The following is a 14,782-nucleotide window of genomic DNA, read 5'->3' on the forward strand; positions in this document are numbered from 1 at the left end:
ATTTGTGTTATTAAAAGCAGCCGCTGCGTGGGGGCTCGAATATAGCTTTAATGCGTTAATTTATCACGCTAGGCCCATCCTATATAGCTACTTGTATCTCGACATGAGAGTCACGTTCCCGCCGAGAGTCTGTGTCTCATGTCTCTGATGAGAGGCTCCAAAAGGATTTATGGCCTCACTTAAGTTTCGCCTCCTGATGGGCCACAATTTGAGTTTTGTATTCGGCTGCCAGACAGGTGCCATAAGTAGGAAGAAAATGAATAATAATAGCAGCTACTCATATATGATTAACCCGATGAATGATAGGCCGAGTGGAATCACTAATATGCTCACTTTCCTAATGTGCATTTAATGAGTGTATGACCATAGTTTGTCCAATAAGTCATTAAGTCAGGCCTAAAATAGGCACCTTCGATAACTTACAAGAGCACTTTCAGTATAGAAAATTAACTAATAAGAATATCAATATTTAGCACAATTTAATTACACCTCGAATTGTTATTTTTAGAAGCACCTATACTAATGGGAACTAGGAATATAGATTATTTATAATTAATTTTCCTTTTTAGGTTATTTAAAAGGTTGCTTTTTTTTTATCTATATACTTTTTATTAAATTACTTATGACAAATTATTTCAATGTGTCCTGTATTTAATCTTCTGCAATCTAATTTTACTTTATTACAGTTTCATTGTTACTTTAGTGAACTTTGCGGTTAATTGTCAACGGTTTTCTTTTTAATGCCACAACATTATGTGCACAACCGACAAATGTTCTTGGCAGGCCACACAAAAGGAGCTAGCTCCCCTTAAAACAGAAAAGGGGCAACCTGATGAAGTCTCATAAATAAAACATGGAGGTTCTCACTCTTACTCTGGCTGTTCAGGTTGTTCAATTCATAAATAATGAGTGAGTTCTAGGTGAACTCTTCGCCAGACCTTTGAAATGCAAATAAAAGGTATTTTCCTTGCTTAATTCAGCCACCACATGGCGTATGCGCAGTCCATCGTTGGCTTTTACTTTTTTGTGTTTTATGTTTTGGACATTTTACAGTTCAATTGAGTTCTTACAAACAGAAAACAGTGCAGATATGTTGAGGAAAATGTATATAAATTTGTCTTGCCTGGGGGTTAAATTTAAATTGTCAAAACTGAATCCATTTTTTTTAAGTCCTTAGCCTTGCCATTACAAAATGTTCAACCCGTTTCTCTGACATCAACTGCATTGAATTGTCATAAAAATTGAAACACGTCCGCTTTGTGTTCGCTGCTGTTGCTGAACCTGAATCCTCATCCTTCAGCCATTTTTGGGCTGACTTTGAATGGCATTTCTGATGGTGAGTCTGGCCTGCAGTGTTTCTGGTTTTCGGCCCGCTGCTTTGCATACAAATAACGCTAATCTTCTCAGTTGGCCAAACCTATTTCCCTGTCCATGTTAAAACCCATTCTCTCCACCCCCTATTTTCCAATCCCTAACCCAATCGCGCAGTTAGTTTGCCTGCCACTGACGATGTCCCGACTTGGTCCATTTCGCTGATGCTGCAATTTTGCACTTTACACGTGGCCTGCATCCATTCTTTACAGGCGTGGGCGAGGTGCAAGTGGATGGGTGTGGCACACGTCTGGGTGCGCTGAACATTATGAAAATTTATTGTTTTACGTGCGAGTAATTTTGGGCAATTCTGAGAGACTGCGACAAAGGTCAAAGCGTCTAAATCAATGAGGAAAAAAATGAGACTATTAAGTGCAGACTCAGACAAATAGTTTAAACTAAAGTAATCCCACAAAAAAAATATAAAAAAGCTATAAACACTTTTATAACAATTATTTGTAGATCCTTATAGTATTATTAATTTAAATATTTTTATTTAAAATAATATGCTTATACTAAAATGTTACTCCAAATGTAACCAGATTTTATATTTATTTATATTCGTAAGCTTTTTATATTTATAGAAAAAAAAAACATACACGGCAATAAAATATTTAATTTTGGCAAAGTGCGCAAATATTATATTTATAAGAAACATTGCTCATCTTAAAAAGAAATATTTAATTTTATCTCGTTTTTACACAAACTACACAAACTTGAATATATCTTATGTTAAAAATTGTAATAGGAATATTTAGACTGCAGCTGTCTAAATTGAATATTTTCTTTATACTCCATTAAAATGCGATTCCCAAGCTACCCGTTAATTTACAATCTATCTCAACATGCATTTAAACTGCCATCTATATTACATTACCATTTTTGGTTTATTGTTGACTTAACATGAACCATTTGTCTGGTTTGTGACAATGGATATGTTCTCTTCTCATTTTCATCGGTCTCTTGCTGTATTTATTAGTTAAACCCACAGGCTAGTACTGAACGCTTTTGTTCCACAAATGACAATGCAAATAACAAAGGGAAGACGAGTGGCAGCAGCGTCAGAGATTCAGTTTTGTTTATTATGCAGCAATTACCATGGGGGCGTATACGTGTTAAGCGTAGGCAAATGATAAATATTGTCCCTTAAACAATATTTGCTCTGCTGCCCGTTTTTCCCACCCACTCCAATAAGAGAACACAAAAACTTTTGCAATAAGCACAACATAATCGTGGAATTATCATTCCGGATTTGCGGCTTTTGTTTTTCATTTCGAATTTCGTATTCCCATTGGTGGTCAAGTCGTCAGCTTAAGTTCTACATTGAGTGTATCTTGTATCTTTGGCCGTTTGTATCTGCCGAATGCCCACGAGTCGCATTTCGAGTTGGCCAAAGTTTCTAACCATACTTTCGTTTCATTTGAATATTCTATATCTTAATGTAAGCATAGACCTTTTTATTGCACATTTATGAAATGGAAATTTCGTGTCTTACTTTCGGACACTTGGAGTTAAGTTCACAAAGGACAAAGTCGGTCGAGAATTGTTAAGTCAATGTTGTCTCAAAAGCTTATATTTAACATAGAAAAATTTGTTTTACCACTTTTTGACCAGTCTTGGTATATTTGTGTTGTTGATTGTTTAAAAAGCTCGATTTAATTTTATGTAATGCAATACAACTTATTCTTTACTTTGTTCAATATTGTGTTGAACCTAGTATGGACTTTTGTTTTGATAAAGTTAGTTTGAAAATGTTATGATAAATTTATTGATTGTTTTTTTTGCACCGCCAACCGTTAATAATTTCTTAATATTTTATTTTCTGCAATCGTCAGCAATCAAATGATAAAGTTAGGAGGCTAATTGGTGTCTTTTTCCCTCTTAAAAAAATTCTGCATTGGTTTCTTGTTGAATTGCAATTTCTGTCTCTTGTGCGACTTACAAGATTCAAGTCATTCAACAAACCTGGATATCCCCAATAATTGCACTCAGTGCATTTGGAGCGCCAATTTCTTTTTTGTGTTCCCAATGAAATTCAAGTGGATTACAATAATTCGCTTGTCGCCGGAGGGCAGGAAATAGAGATCCTGATCGGAAGTTGAATGGGTTGTTCAATGGCCCACCGAATTAGTGCGCTTTGTGTCATTAGGGCTCGTTTCAAGTTGGGTGGGGATTAGGATTTAAAGGGAATTCGAATGGGAGTGGAAGTTGGAAGTTGGTAAGCGGCAATCAAGTGAACGCACTCATCAAGCGGAGGACGCAAACTAACCACTTCGGCTGTCCCCCTTGGAACGCTTTTGAATTTCGAACATTTCGGGATTCGCTATTTCGCATTTTTTTTGCCGGCCAATGCTGCCTCTTAACCCCTTAGTGCCTGTGTGGGGCTTTTCAAAGGGGCTCAGTCGTTACAGTGACAGCTTCCTTCTGCATGTTATTTTATGCGCAAAGGCCGACAAAAACACAGTTTTTTCTTTTTTTTTCAAGCCTTAAAACGTTTTGCCAGCGGCTGCTTAAAAAAATAGAAGCTTCAGAAAAAAGATAGGGAAAAACACAGCTGAATTAGTACGTTAGAACAACTTCCTTACTAAGGTCGAATGTTTTAATATATTTTAATTTATTATTGAACTGCTTTAAATGGTTGCAGATACAAAACACAATTTAAGCTTAGACCAAACATTTATAAAATCACCCAATTTATGAAAGACAACTTAAGGTTTTAAGAGAAACATTTATTCTTTTAATGCTTTTATATGCACAAATAAATTATTTAATTAAATAAAATCGACATACTTCCAAATAATTTATTACCAAAAGGTTATTTAATCCGATGAATTTTCGTTTACGTATACATTTTTCATTGCAACATTTAAGTTTACAATTCAACGACTGAGTCTTTTATTTCCTGACAATATAATTTATTTAAATTTTGACTTCCCTCATATAGAAAGGGGCAGAAGGGAAAGGGGAATCAACTTCCCTTTCACAAGATTGATGACTTCCAGAGGCGACAGCCACAGGTGTGAGGGCTGTGCTTGCGCTCAGCATATTTATGATGAATTACCTGAGTCAGCTGGTCTATCCTCTCCATTAGATTACTTTCCATCATGTCACGCTCACTTTCCCCAGCTGTCAATAAGCAAATGGCAGCGATAAATCCTCCCCAGCCAATATATATTGCAAATATGCAGACGTGGCTGTGAAAGAGAGATCTTGTCGCTTCTCCGCAAATTGTTGACATTTTAATTGAAATTTATTGGGCCTAAGTCAGGCCATTGTTTGCCCATTTAAATAAAATGCCCATTCAACACCTGAACCTGACAGACGCACAAATAGCGAGCCGATATTGTAAATAAATTAAATATACCAATCCTTTAAAAAGTTTGTCATTTCATTTCCATTCTTGAGCCATGACAAATCCGCTTCCAAGTCAATGGACAAGCCCGGGAAACTCGGGAAATGCAACAGCACTGAATTGAAGGCAGCTCTAAACTTGTTCGATTATAAATCAAAACTTTCGATTTTCTCTGGGTTCTTTTCTTTCCGGTTTGCTGATGCTGCTGCTGCTTGGAAACTTCCGGTGCCATCGGCTAGACAGAATTGAAAAGAAATTTTCCACAGACGGAGAAACTTTCACAGCTGAAAAGACCGAACTTGAAAACGAATAAATGACAATTGATCGATTTTGAACTTTTGAGAAATGTAAATAATGCGTATTAATGATGTTCTTGGCTGTCTATTTTCCTTTATCTGTGAATGACTTCTGTCGAAAACATGGCATTCGACAAAAATGTTTTACTATTATTTAAATAGTATTTAAAAGATTTTACGTAACAACATTTATTATCCCATTAACTTTATTTGCATCTAATGCATTTGCACATTAGTTAACAATGCTATGACTAACTTTTCACCTTTTATGGTCACCTGCAGAGTTGATAAAAAATAATATATGGAAAAAATTGTAAGAGAAAAAATAGTTTGGCAACTGGCCAAACCGCCAGAGCAGCAAAAAATAATCATAAATTACAGTTGTCAACTATTATGAGGGCCAAACAACTGAACAAATCGAAAAGGACCAAAAAAAAGAGAGGGCAACAAAATGCCATTAAAGTTTACAACTTGTTTGGGGAATTAGTTGCAACAGAAGAGAATCAGGCAAAAACCATTTGCAGAAACATTAAATTACACATAAACCATGAATGTTCCTCAATTATGGCCTTTCATGTCCTGGAATAATTTATCTTTTGTGAACTCCAATATTAATTAAGCCCACGTAATCGTTCAGCATAGTTGACAATATTTTCAATAGTATAATTAAAGTGATACACGTGTTGAATTATTTTTGTTACTTCAGTATCCAAAATACATAAATAAATTTAAATGGTTTTGAGTGCGCTTTTTTTATTTTAGTTATAAAGCAAGCTTTATACAATTTTACTAATTTACATTTGAAATATTTGGTTATTGTTTTATTCGCAATTTGCTGGTAATGAACTGTGGCTATTAAGAAAAAACAAAATCTTTTTAAGTAAGCCAAATCACACTTCAGCATTCCAAACTCATGAGCCTGCAGACAAGGAAAAAATCCGAGCTCTGACACTCGAAATTGGCCACGTGTCTGGCTTTTTCCCATCCGACTCGTCTGAATTCTTTTCAAATGTGTGTCACACACATTCTGTCGGATATGCTCGGAATGATAATGAGAATCCTGAAATACCTAGAATTCTGTCCCAATTTGTTTAGTTCATTTGGCACACGAAGAAAGTTAATTAGCAGAGGTATATATTGAATATGAAATGCAAGCAGAGATAATTGAATTTCATGTATGAAAGAAACTGTGGTCCACATAATTGTTAAATTAAATGGTAGAGAAATATTTGTGGGTTTTTCAGTTTGCAGGAAAGTATTGCTGTTGTTAAACTTATTAGTTTTTTGACTAACCAATTATATTTATTTTTGCGGACATCTTCCATTTATAATTTGCCCACAATGTGTAAAAAAAGGGATCAAGCTATAGTATGGCCTTTTACAAACAAAAGAATCAAATAATGATTTTATTGTTGAAAGGAACTTAAAACTACCCTCAAAACGTTTGCACATCACTTGCAACTTACCTACCACCAAATTTGCCGTAAAAATTATACCACAAAGCGGAGATAAAAAAGGGCAAAGTAAGCTTGATAATCAGGCACTCAATTATCCCCTAAGTTTGCACTAATTGGTTGGCTTAAAGTCAAGTAGCGGGCAGACCTTCGACTCCTCTGAATCCTTAGCCCTCCGATGCAGCTGTCACTTTTGAAAAGTTGCCTTCGCGGAGGAGTTGAGGGATTTCTGTGGGAGCTGTTGCAATATTTTGGCGCATAATTCCTTCCCTGCGCTGTATATAAAATTTAATTAAGACGCATAAAGTTTTTCACACTTTGACACAAGCCCCAAAGCATATGCTCAGCTCCTCGTTCCACTGTCCAATCTCGACCCGATCTCGCCCGGCGCCGTCTTAAGGGAAACTACTTTAGTTTGGCTTTGCGCGGAAACTTTTGGGTTCTGGCCAAGCCCCGAGTTGAAAGAGAGAGAGCATAATTTCCCTTATACACAAGAAAAATTAATAATATATATTACCCGTTTTAGGAATAGGATTTGGGCTTATCTTAGGTTGAAAAATATGTCACAAATACATTTTTTAAAAAATAATAATAAATTGTTATGAGCGTTTAAATCTTAAATCTTCTTAGGAAGAAGAATATAAAATGTTTCCAAGCTGCTAACAATGTGGTATTACTCTTATTCTGCAATGAAATTCACTAAATTAATATTGTAATTTTTTTCGTATACCTAAATATTCTTTTATATCTTATATTGTAAACACTTAGTACACCTAAAAACTGTTTGGGCTAAAACAAACCTAATAAAGCTTAAAATTCACTGCTCTGAGAAGTCATTTTAATACCTAAATAAATTAAAAATTGATAATCATTTTTCTCAGTGCAACAGCACGCTGGCAAAGCGGGCAAATTACGCGCCCTGCTGAGCGCTTTTGTTAATTATGCCACGGCTCCTGCAGGTCTTCACACTCAAACACGACGTTCTTTTTGGTGTTTATTTTTGTTGGCAACCGCCAAAGTTTTGTTGCACAATTTGCTGCTCAAACAAAGCCAAAACAATTTAATTGTCACAGTCGACGAAGTGAGGCAACCAAATTGCATTTTATGGCGCGAGGACAAATAGCCAAAGTGTATGGATTAAATGGAAACTTACTCACGAAAAACGAACCGAAGCAAACCCATATGTCTGGGAAACTTTTTCAATCATCCGTGTTCTCGGAAAGAAACCGAGTAACCCGAAAACTCACACAGTTTTTCCATCACCCGCCCATCGAACATTTACCACACTTTTGGTTTTTCTCTCCGTTTGGGTCACTACTAATGAGCAAGGACATTAAATGAAAATGTTGACAACTTTTGGGCAGCTTGTTTCGTGGCGCTTTACAGATTTTCACGACTTGTAATTGATTTGCCTCGACTTGATGCTGTTGTTGTGGCTTTTCAGCCTAGAACTGAAAGAAGAACAAGTCCTTTTAAATTTCACAAGCAAACACAAAGCGGGAGAAACGAGGAAAAGAAATGCCTAAGAGCGGCACTTTGGCAAAGAGCCAAAATAACACAGGGCCAGGACGAGAACTTTTGTGTTTTTGTATGAGCGCTGACAACAAGCCTCCCGGTAAAAGGCAAAGATCCAAAAAAAAAAATATATATATGAGAGGAATAGAGGGAAGGAAAACTGTGTTACAACTACTGAAAAACTTGTTATCTTAATGGATATTTTGTAGTTCGTTTGTGGCTAAAATTGACTCACTCTTTCTCCGCCCGCCGCAAGGCATTTTCCTCCCAAGAAACAATTTCACCATCTTGTGGACTTGATTGCCTCAAATTCGAGATTAAGCTCCTCTCAGGGGACTGCAATAAATTATAATTCATTTCATTACGCAATTTAATCAATCCCTCTGTTTCACATGCTAAGTGGATTAGCTTCCAGATTCTCACAAAAAGAAAAAAAACATTGAGCAACTTACACAATTAAATTATGCAATCTCAACCCTCCTTCCCGTTTGATTTGCTGCGCAGCGAAGTTAATTTAATTAAACTTTTACCTATTGACACATTCATGGTCGTCTGCGCGAAAATTGAATTTTCCCTTTGTGGCGAGCTAATGAATCGGAAAGCGCGCATTCAAAATAAACTGAAAACTTCCTCGACAACAATTAATTCCAGTTGAGCTCAAGTGTCAGAGTTTAAACGCCCCGCTTTCGCAATTTTATTGAGTCAACTTAATTGAACCTGATTACGAGGCGATACTGCCATTTCGAGTATAGGATCTCGGTGCCCAGTATTATAAAGGTGATGGCGTAGCTGAAGAGCAGTATCAACAGGGCCGAGCTCACGGTATCCATGTCAACCTGGAATTAAGGGTGCTTTCAAAGTTTGAAAGGGGATGTTTGAAAGTTCCGGTAACTCACATGCAAGTCTGAGGTCTCGATTTTCTTCACACAAGGCGGTTTCCTTGAGTGCCAGACATTAAAGTGATATGACAGGATTCCTGTTTCAGTGACACGTCGTAAACTGGGAAAACCCAAATGTTAGTGACTGTTTTTACCAAATACCCATACTCACCCATATGAGATAACCTTCCTCATTGGCGAATTTTTCTGCATAATGCTCACGGTTTTTTGGGGCGGAAACATGCTGACCTCGGTGAGATCACAAATATCCTGTTCGCTAAAAGTATCCGCAATTATCTTGTAGGCAGCAGCCACGTCCACATGAAAGGCAAATCCTAAAATCGAAATTAAGATAAAATCATGAGTATGTCAATCAGGGTTAATTAAGCACTCACTTTCGTGTTTAACCCTAAGTAAACCTGTTTCGGGATCTAACCAATTGCTGGCTGCATTATCCTTGGCATGGGCACCCGTTTCATGGCTGTGGACAATATCCCGATATGATTTAGCAGGATCAGTAGAAGCTGGATTCGGATCCACTGGCTCATCTTCATCGGCTTCGTTTTCTTTGTTGGCGGGCACACTTGTAATCTTCTTCGCATACAGTTCCATGGATACGGGGTCTTTGGTGTGCTATAAATAGATGTTCTCTTAAAACTGTAACTTAATATATTAACTAATCACCAAAAAGTAATCCCTGTTGTAGAGTATATCCTCCATTCCCACTTTCAGCGAACTGTGCACCAAGTCGCTTAAAGTTTTAATGGTTTTGGGTTTCTCCATCAGCAGAGTGCCCACAATACTGGCCGAATAGAATTGATAGATGCAAAACGAGAACAGCAGGCTGGTGATCACAATACAACGTCCTGAAACAAAACTGGTGGAAAAGCCAAGTCCCTGTTGGCAAATAATTCCCACGAAAAACAGTACGGATTCCAGAAAGAGACCCACACGCTCTGGAGATTTCGTCTGCTTGGCCTTCCGATCTTTGATGTACTTATTTATCTTCTGGTAGCAGCGTTGCCAAAGGGCTTCGGCATCAATGCGATTGGTATCTTCATTGCCTTCTATGTTTTCATTCTCTTTTTTTTCACCAACATCCACTGAAACTGCAGTGATGGGACGCACTGTGTCTTCCTTTTGCTCCTGTTGCGGTTGCTGCTGGTAATTTTGACGTGGTGGTACTCCTCCTTTGGGCTTAATCAAAGCTGAGCCATCGTGAGGCACCAGTTTCCACTCAATGTTGGTCAGGAACCAAAGAATTAATACTGTCAAAACACCAAAGCCCATAATTAGAATCCAAACATCGTTGGTGAACGGTTGAAGGAATACAATACGATCCTTTTGGGTACTTCTCGGATGGCGAAAAATGAAACAGGGACGACTCGACCAACTCCTGCCGGCCACATCGATCCATTTATGCCTTTCCAGCCAGTAGAATATCGGTGCCCCGCCAATATCCGTCTCGTTGCGAATAAGAGCTCCAATCATGCCGTCGAACCGACCGTTCTTCACATATCCCCACGACGTCGTTCTGGAAAGGACGAACGTCCAGTTGAACATGTCGCGCACTGCCATCAGCAGATTGAAGTTGAAGCGGTTCATCGTGTCGATGTGACCGGACACCGTATGGGTGAGGTAGTACATTAGGGTGCCCGTCATGTTTTTGTTGGTTACCTGCCGGTCGCATATCGAACAATACTTCAATCTCAAACAATATTGCACTGGGGAAAACTATTAGCTTAAACGCGGAAAAAATAAAAAAAAAATGGCTTTTTGCTGTCTTTATAAATTATTATTTTTTGGTTTTTGGTTTTGGTATTTAAAAAAACCACTTAACTTTTCATTATCAGAACATATAAAGGGCAATAAAAATATTCAATTTAATGTTTAAAGTTCAGCTTAATAATAGCCACATAAATCTATCAAAAATGTAAAAAAAGCATTAAAGAATTTAAAAATGGCTTTAAAATTACCAAAGAGAGGGTAATTTTTAAACTTTGATGTATTTTTAGACACCAGCTTTCGATAAAGTTGGTCAACATTGATTTCAAAGCAAAAGAATAAGTGAATTAACTTAAACGATATGATCATTCTTATACTAAAATTACTATTTTCGAAATATTTTCCGTTGAAAATTAATTAAATATGTGTCAAAATGCGATGTATGATAATCTTTTTAGAATATAAGATAAATTATCTCAAAATAATTAGTTTGGCCACACAGTCAAGTTTTTTGACCAAATTTGTAAATAATATATTACACATCTAATAAAAAATTTGTCGGTCTGACATATGCTTTAGTTAATAACTGAAAATGAAAAAGGATCACTTTGACACCACTTTCTTTCGAGTGTACTACTGTCCTTCCGGAAGATGATGAATCTTCCTGTTCCTCGATTCCCAACCCACTCCCCTTTGCCTCTCACCACAACCATGCAGCGCACCCGGGCATGCTGCATATCCATCCGGCGACGAACTGTGGATGTGGTCCGAAACCAGGCGTGCAACTGGATTCCTCCTGACGGCGTGAAGCTGCCAATTTCGGTCAGATTGACGTGTCCGCCGTAGTTGAGTCCGGGGTTCCTAAGCGAGGGTTCGAAACGGGAGCAGGTCGTAGTAGGAATTAGCAGCCGGGAAATCGACATTTGGGAAATTATGACCGATGTGTTGATGGCGAGTGCAGAAGTAAGAATTTGTTCTGGCATTTTAGAGGAATGAATCATTTTAAAGTCAAATGTTGTCGGAGTGATATCATGTCGTTTGATTGTAGGAATTTACGAATACTTGGATGCATGCCAATTGCTTGAGGTTAATATGGTTGGAGATGATAAGGCAATAATTCCTTAATAAACAACAATATCCACTTAACTAGAAGAAGAAACAACTATATACATCAATTACTAACAACTAGTAAAATACCTACATTTGGATTTGGACTTTCATTTAATTGGCATTATTAAATGCCTGTAAATCAAAAATTTATAGGTAACCACGAACTAGCCACACAATAAATCACAAATTTTGTTGATAACGAAATAAACATTTGTTAAGGCAATTAAGCATTCAGTCTTTCAGGGGATTGCAAACATATTTAAGGTAAAAGACTATTTAACTCAAGTGGATGGTGAAGCTTGCTGTGATTGTGGGATGACCAGGCCCATTAAATCACTCACCAGACATCGAACAGAGTGTAGTGGGCTGCCTCGGACATTCGCTTGACCAAAGTGAGTTCGGTGTTCATGTACAGGTTCATGCCCCCCAAGAAGCTGTCGATGGATGGCAGGTCTTCATCGTCGGTCGCCTGAATTTGCTGCCCCGGTGGCTCCTCCTCCCGTTTCGCCGATCCTTCGCCAGCCTGGGTCCTTCCGTGCCAGGCGAAATCCTCTATCAATAACCAGTGAAACTTCTCGCTGTAAAGCATCTTGGTGGAAGCCTTTGAAATGATTGTACTTGAGCACTTAATAAGGGGACTAGAACTTGACAAGGCGATGAGCGCCAGCACCAGGAAAAATTACGGCTGCTTGTTTTACATTTAACATTTTGGACCAATTTTCTTTTTAAGCCAATGATTTAAATTTGTAATTAAAAACTGCCATTTGAACAGTTTAATTCATGAATTATCCAATCATTTTATATCATTGTATTTTTTATTCCTCTAAATTAACTGAAAATATTTTTTTTTCCGTATAATTTTTATATACCGGTTTTCATTTCGATGGCGAATTAACCAAAGTCCAAATTTTTTACTGGTTATTTTGGCAACCATAATTAATACATAGATCTTAAAAAATAATTAGGATGATTTTTATTATTGTTTATTTTTGGCAATCTGCTGTAGAAATTTATAAATGATGAAAAACATTTTTTAATCTTAAAATTCTTATTTTAAGACAGTTTTTGACATAAAGTCAAAATTTAAAATTATATAGTATTTTCCCACGATTTTTTCTAAAAACAACTAAAAGCACATAGCAAACACTTTTAATTATAAGCTAGTTATGACATATAAGTATAAGGATACCATATTTTTCCCGACTTAATTGAAGTGACAGCTACTTTACTTTTTTCAAGTGTCGCTCCATCGCCCCAACTTACCAACTCGAGAAAACGGCGACTGATGGGGCCGCATGCCAGATCCACGACCGCAATTTGCCTGAGGGCTTCCATCCGCAGGACGCCCTCCAGCCAGTCAGCATTGCTCTGTGCTTGACTGGGCGTCTGGCTGAATCCTCCGCTCGGCCCGCTGCCCGGTCGTCGGGCACTCGAAGGAGCCGCCGGGGCCAGGACATCCAGCAGGACAATCCGCACAAAGAGCTCGCTCTCGTAGAGGCTCTTAATCAGCTGAACATTCTTCGCCGCGAAGGCGTCGCTAAGTTCTGCACTGGGGATTTGGTCGGAGGTCGAGGTCTGGGAAAAGGGCTTCTGGCACGTGAAGTAGGTTATCCTGGGGATGTGCTTATAGTCCTGCGCGAATTGCAGTATCAGACTGCTCTGCAGCAATGAAGTGCGCTGCGGTTCGGCCACCCCATAAGCCAACTCCAGCTCCTGCAATCCCTCGCAGGATAACGTCAAAAATAAGAGTAGCCACCAATGCATTGGGTACCAACAATATGTTAAAATGCAATTGACATCTACCTTGCTTCCGCCTTTTATATACAGATCCCATTGTTCGTGCATTATTCATTCGTTTGACTTTGACATTTTGCGGCTGTCCAAATTAAATTCAAATTGGCCCATAAATCGCTCATTGGAATTTCACTTTTCTTGTCAACTGACACCGGTCACCGTCATTATTCAATTTCGTTCAATTACATTTCATAATTCATGACCCACGCCCGTTGCCCATGAATATGCATAATGGATATAGGTATACGAATCAGGGTCGTCCCAAGTGTGTCTCAATCCCACTCAAACTCCTTTTGTCCTTTGGGGCTTAACGCTTCCCATGTCATAAATTCGGACAGTTTGTCAACTTAATTGAATTTCCATGCCAGTGCTAGGAATCAAAGAACGACGTATATCCCAACAAAATAATGTGACTATTGTTTATATTTTCAAGAGAAGTCAAAGGAATTTAATAATTGTTTTATATAGTTGTGTTTAGTAAATTAGTTAAGGCTTACTTTGTAAAAAATTGTTTAGAAAAGAGAAACCAGGAAAACTATTCTAGAAATTTGTTTTCAATATTTGGAAACGAATACGTTTTATTATTTGTAAATTATAATCTAATTTAATTTATTTTTCAAATATTAATGGAACTTAAAGTTAACTGAAAGCTTTTCAAAAATAAATATATTTCGCCAGCAGAGAATATATATGTTTAAAGTTTTATTTTTCCTTCAGGACTTAACTTTTTACCAATGCCAACTCCTGCTGTTTCCATTTCTGATTTTGATTATTTTTTCTGTATTATATATTTATTTTCTTCCGGCTTTTCATTTCACAATTTATTTTTGAGGTCAAGCGAGGAGCCCCTGAACAAAGTCATATTTTCTTATTATCTGTGCCACCGCCGTAATACCCGAAAAAATGGAATTATTAATGGCAGTGTCCATTCGCTCGCTGCTAAGTGGCGCAAATTACATTTTTGTTTATTTCCCCACAACTTGGCCTTGGGCCCAAGTCTTGGCCCTATTTACAGCTGTTGAGGTTGTACTTTCTTCCGTTGGCTCCTCGTTTTTTTTTTGTTTATTGTTTCCTGGCCACAATATATTTTGGCGTATGGCTTTTGGCGTTCGTTGAAATCCTTAATTGTACTTGGGAAACGCGTTGGAGCGCATTGCTTTAATGGGCTTCGGTACTTGTGGACGCTTCAACTACCTTTTGGCATTATTTATTTGCTCTTTAAGTGGCAGCACTGGAAAATGTTGTGAAAATGCGTTGAACAGTTCGTATACGTAATATTCTGGTAGT

At 37.6% G+C, this 14,782-nt stretch overlaps 1 protein-coding gene across 1 annotated transcript; it reads right to left on the reverse strand.

Moving 5' to 3' along the window:
- Positions 1–8,695: 8,695 nt before the first annotated feature.
- LOC108147382 lies at positions 8,696–13,465 on the reverse strand. Its single transcript, XM_017273817.1, has 8 exons — positions 12,965–13,465; positions 12,043–12,302; positions 11,296–11,452; positions 9,551–10,543; positions 9,262–9,499; positions 9,039–9,201; positions 8,885–8,987; positions 8,696–8,824 (listed from the first exon to the last, which is right to left on the reverse strand). The coding sequence occupies exons 1-8, from the start codon at positions 13,463–13,465 to the stop codon at positions 8,696–8,698; spliced, it is 2,544 nt and encodes an 847-aa protein (XP_017129306.1).
- Positions 13,466–14,782: the final 1,317 nt, after the last annotated feature.

Source organism: Drosophila elegans, unplaced genomic scaffold (assembly GCF_018152505.1).
Source record: "Drosophila elegans isolate 14027-0461.03 unplaced genomic scaffold, ASM1815250v1 contig_208, whole genome shotgun sequence".
In the NCBI taxonomy this organism is placed as follows: domain Eukaryota; kingdom Metazoa; phylum Arthropoda; class Insecta; order Diptera; family Drosophilidae; genus Drosophila; species Drosophila elegans.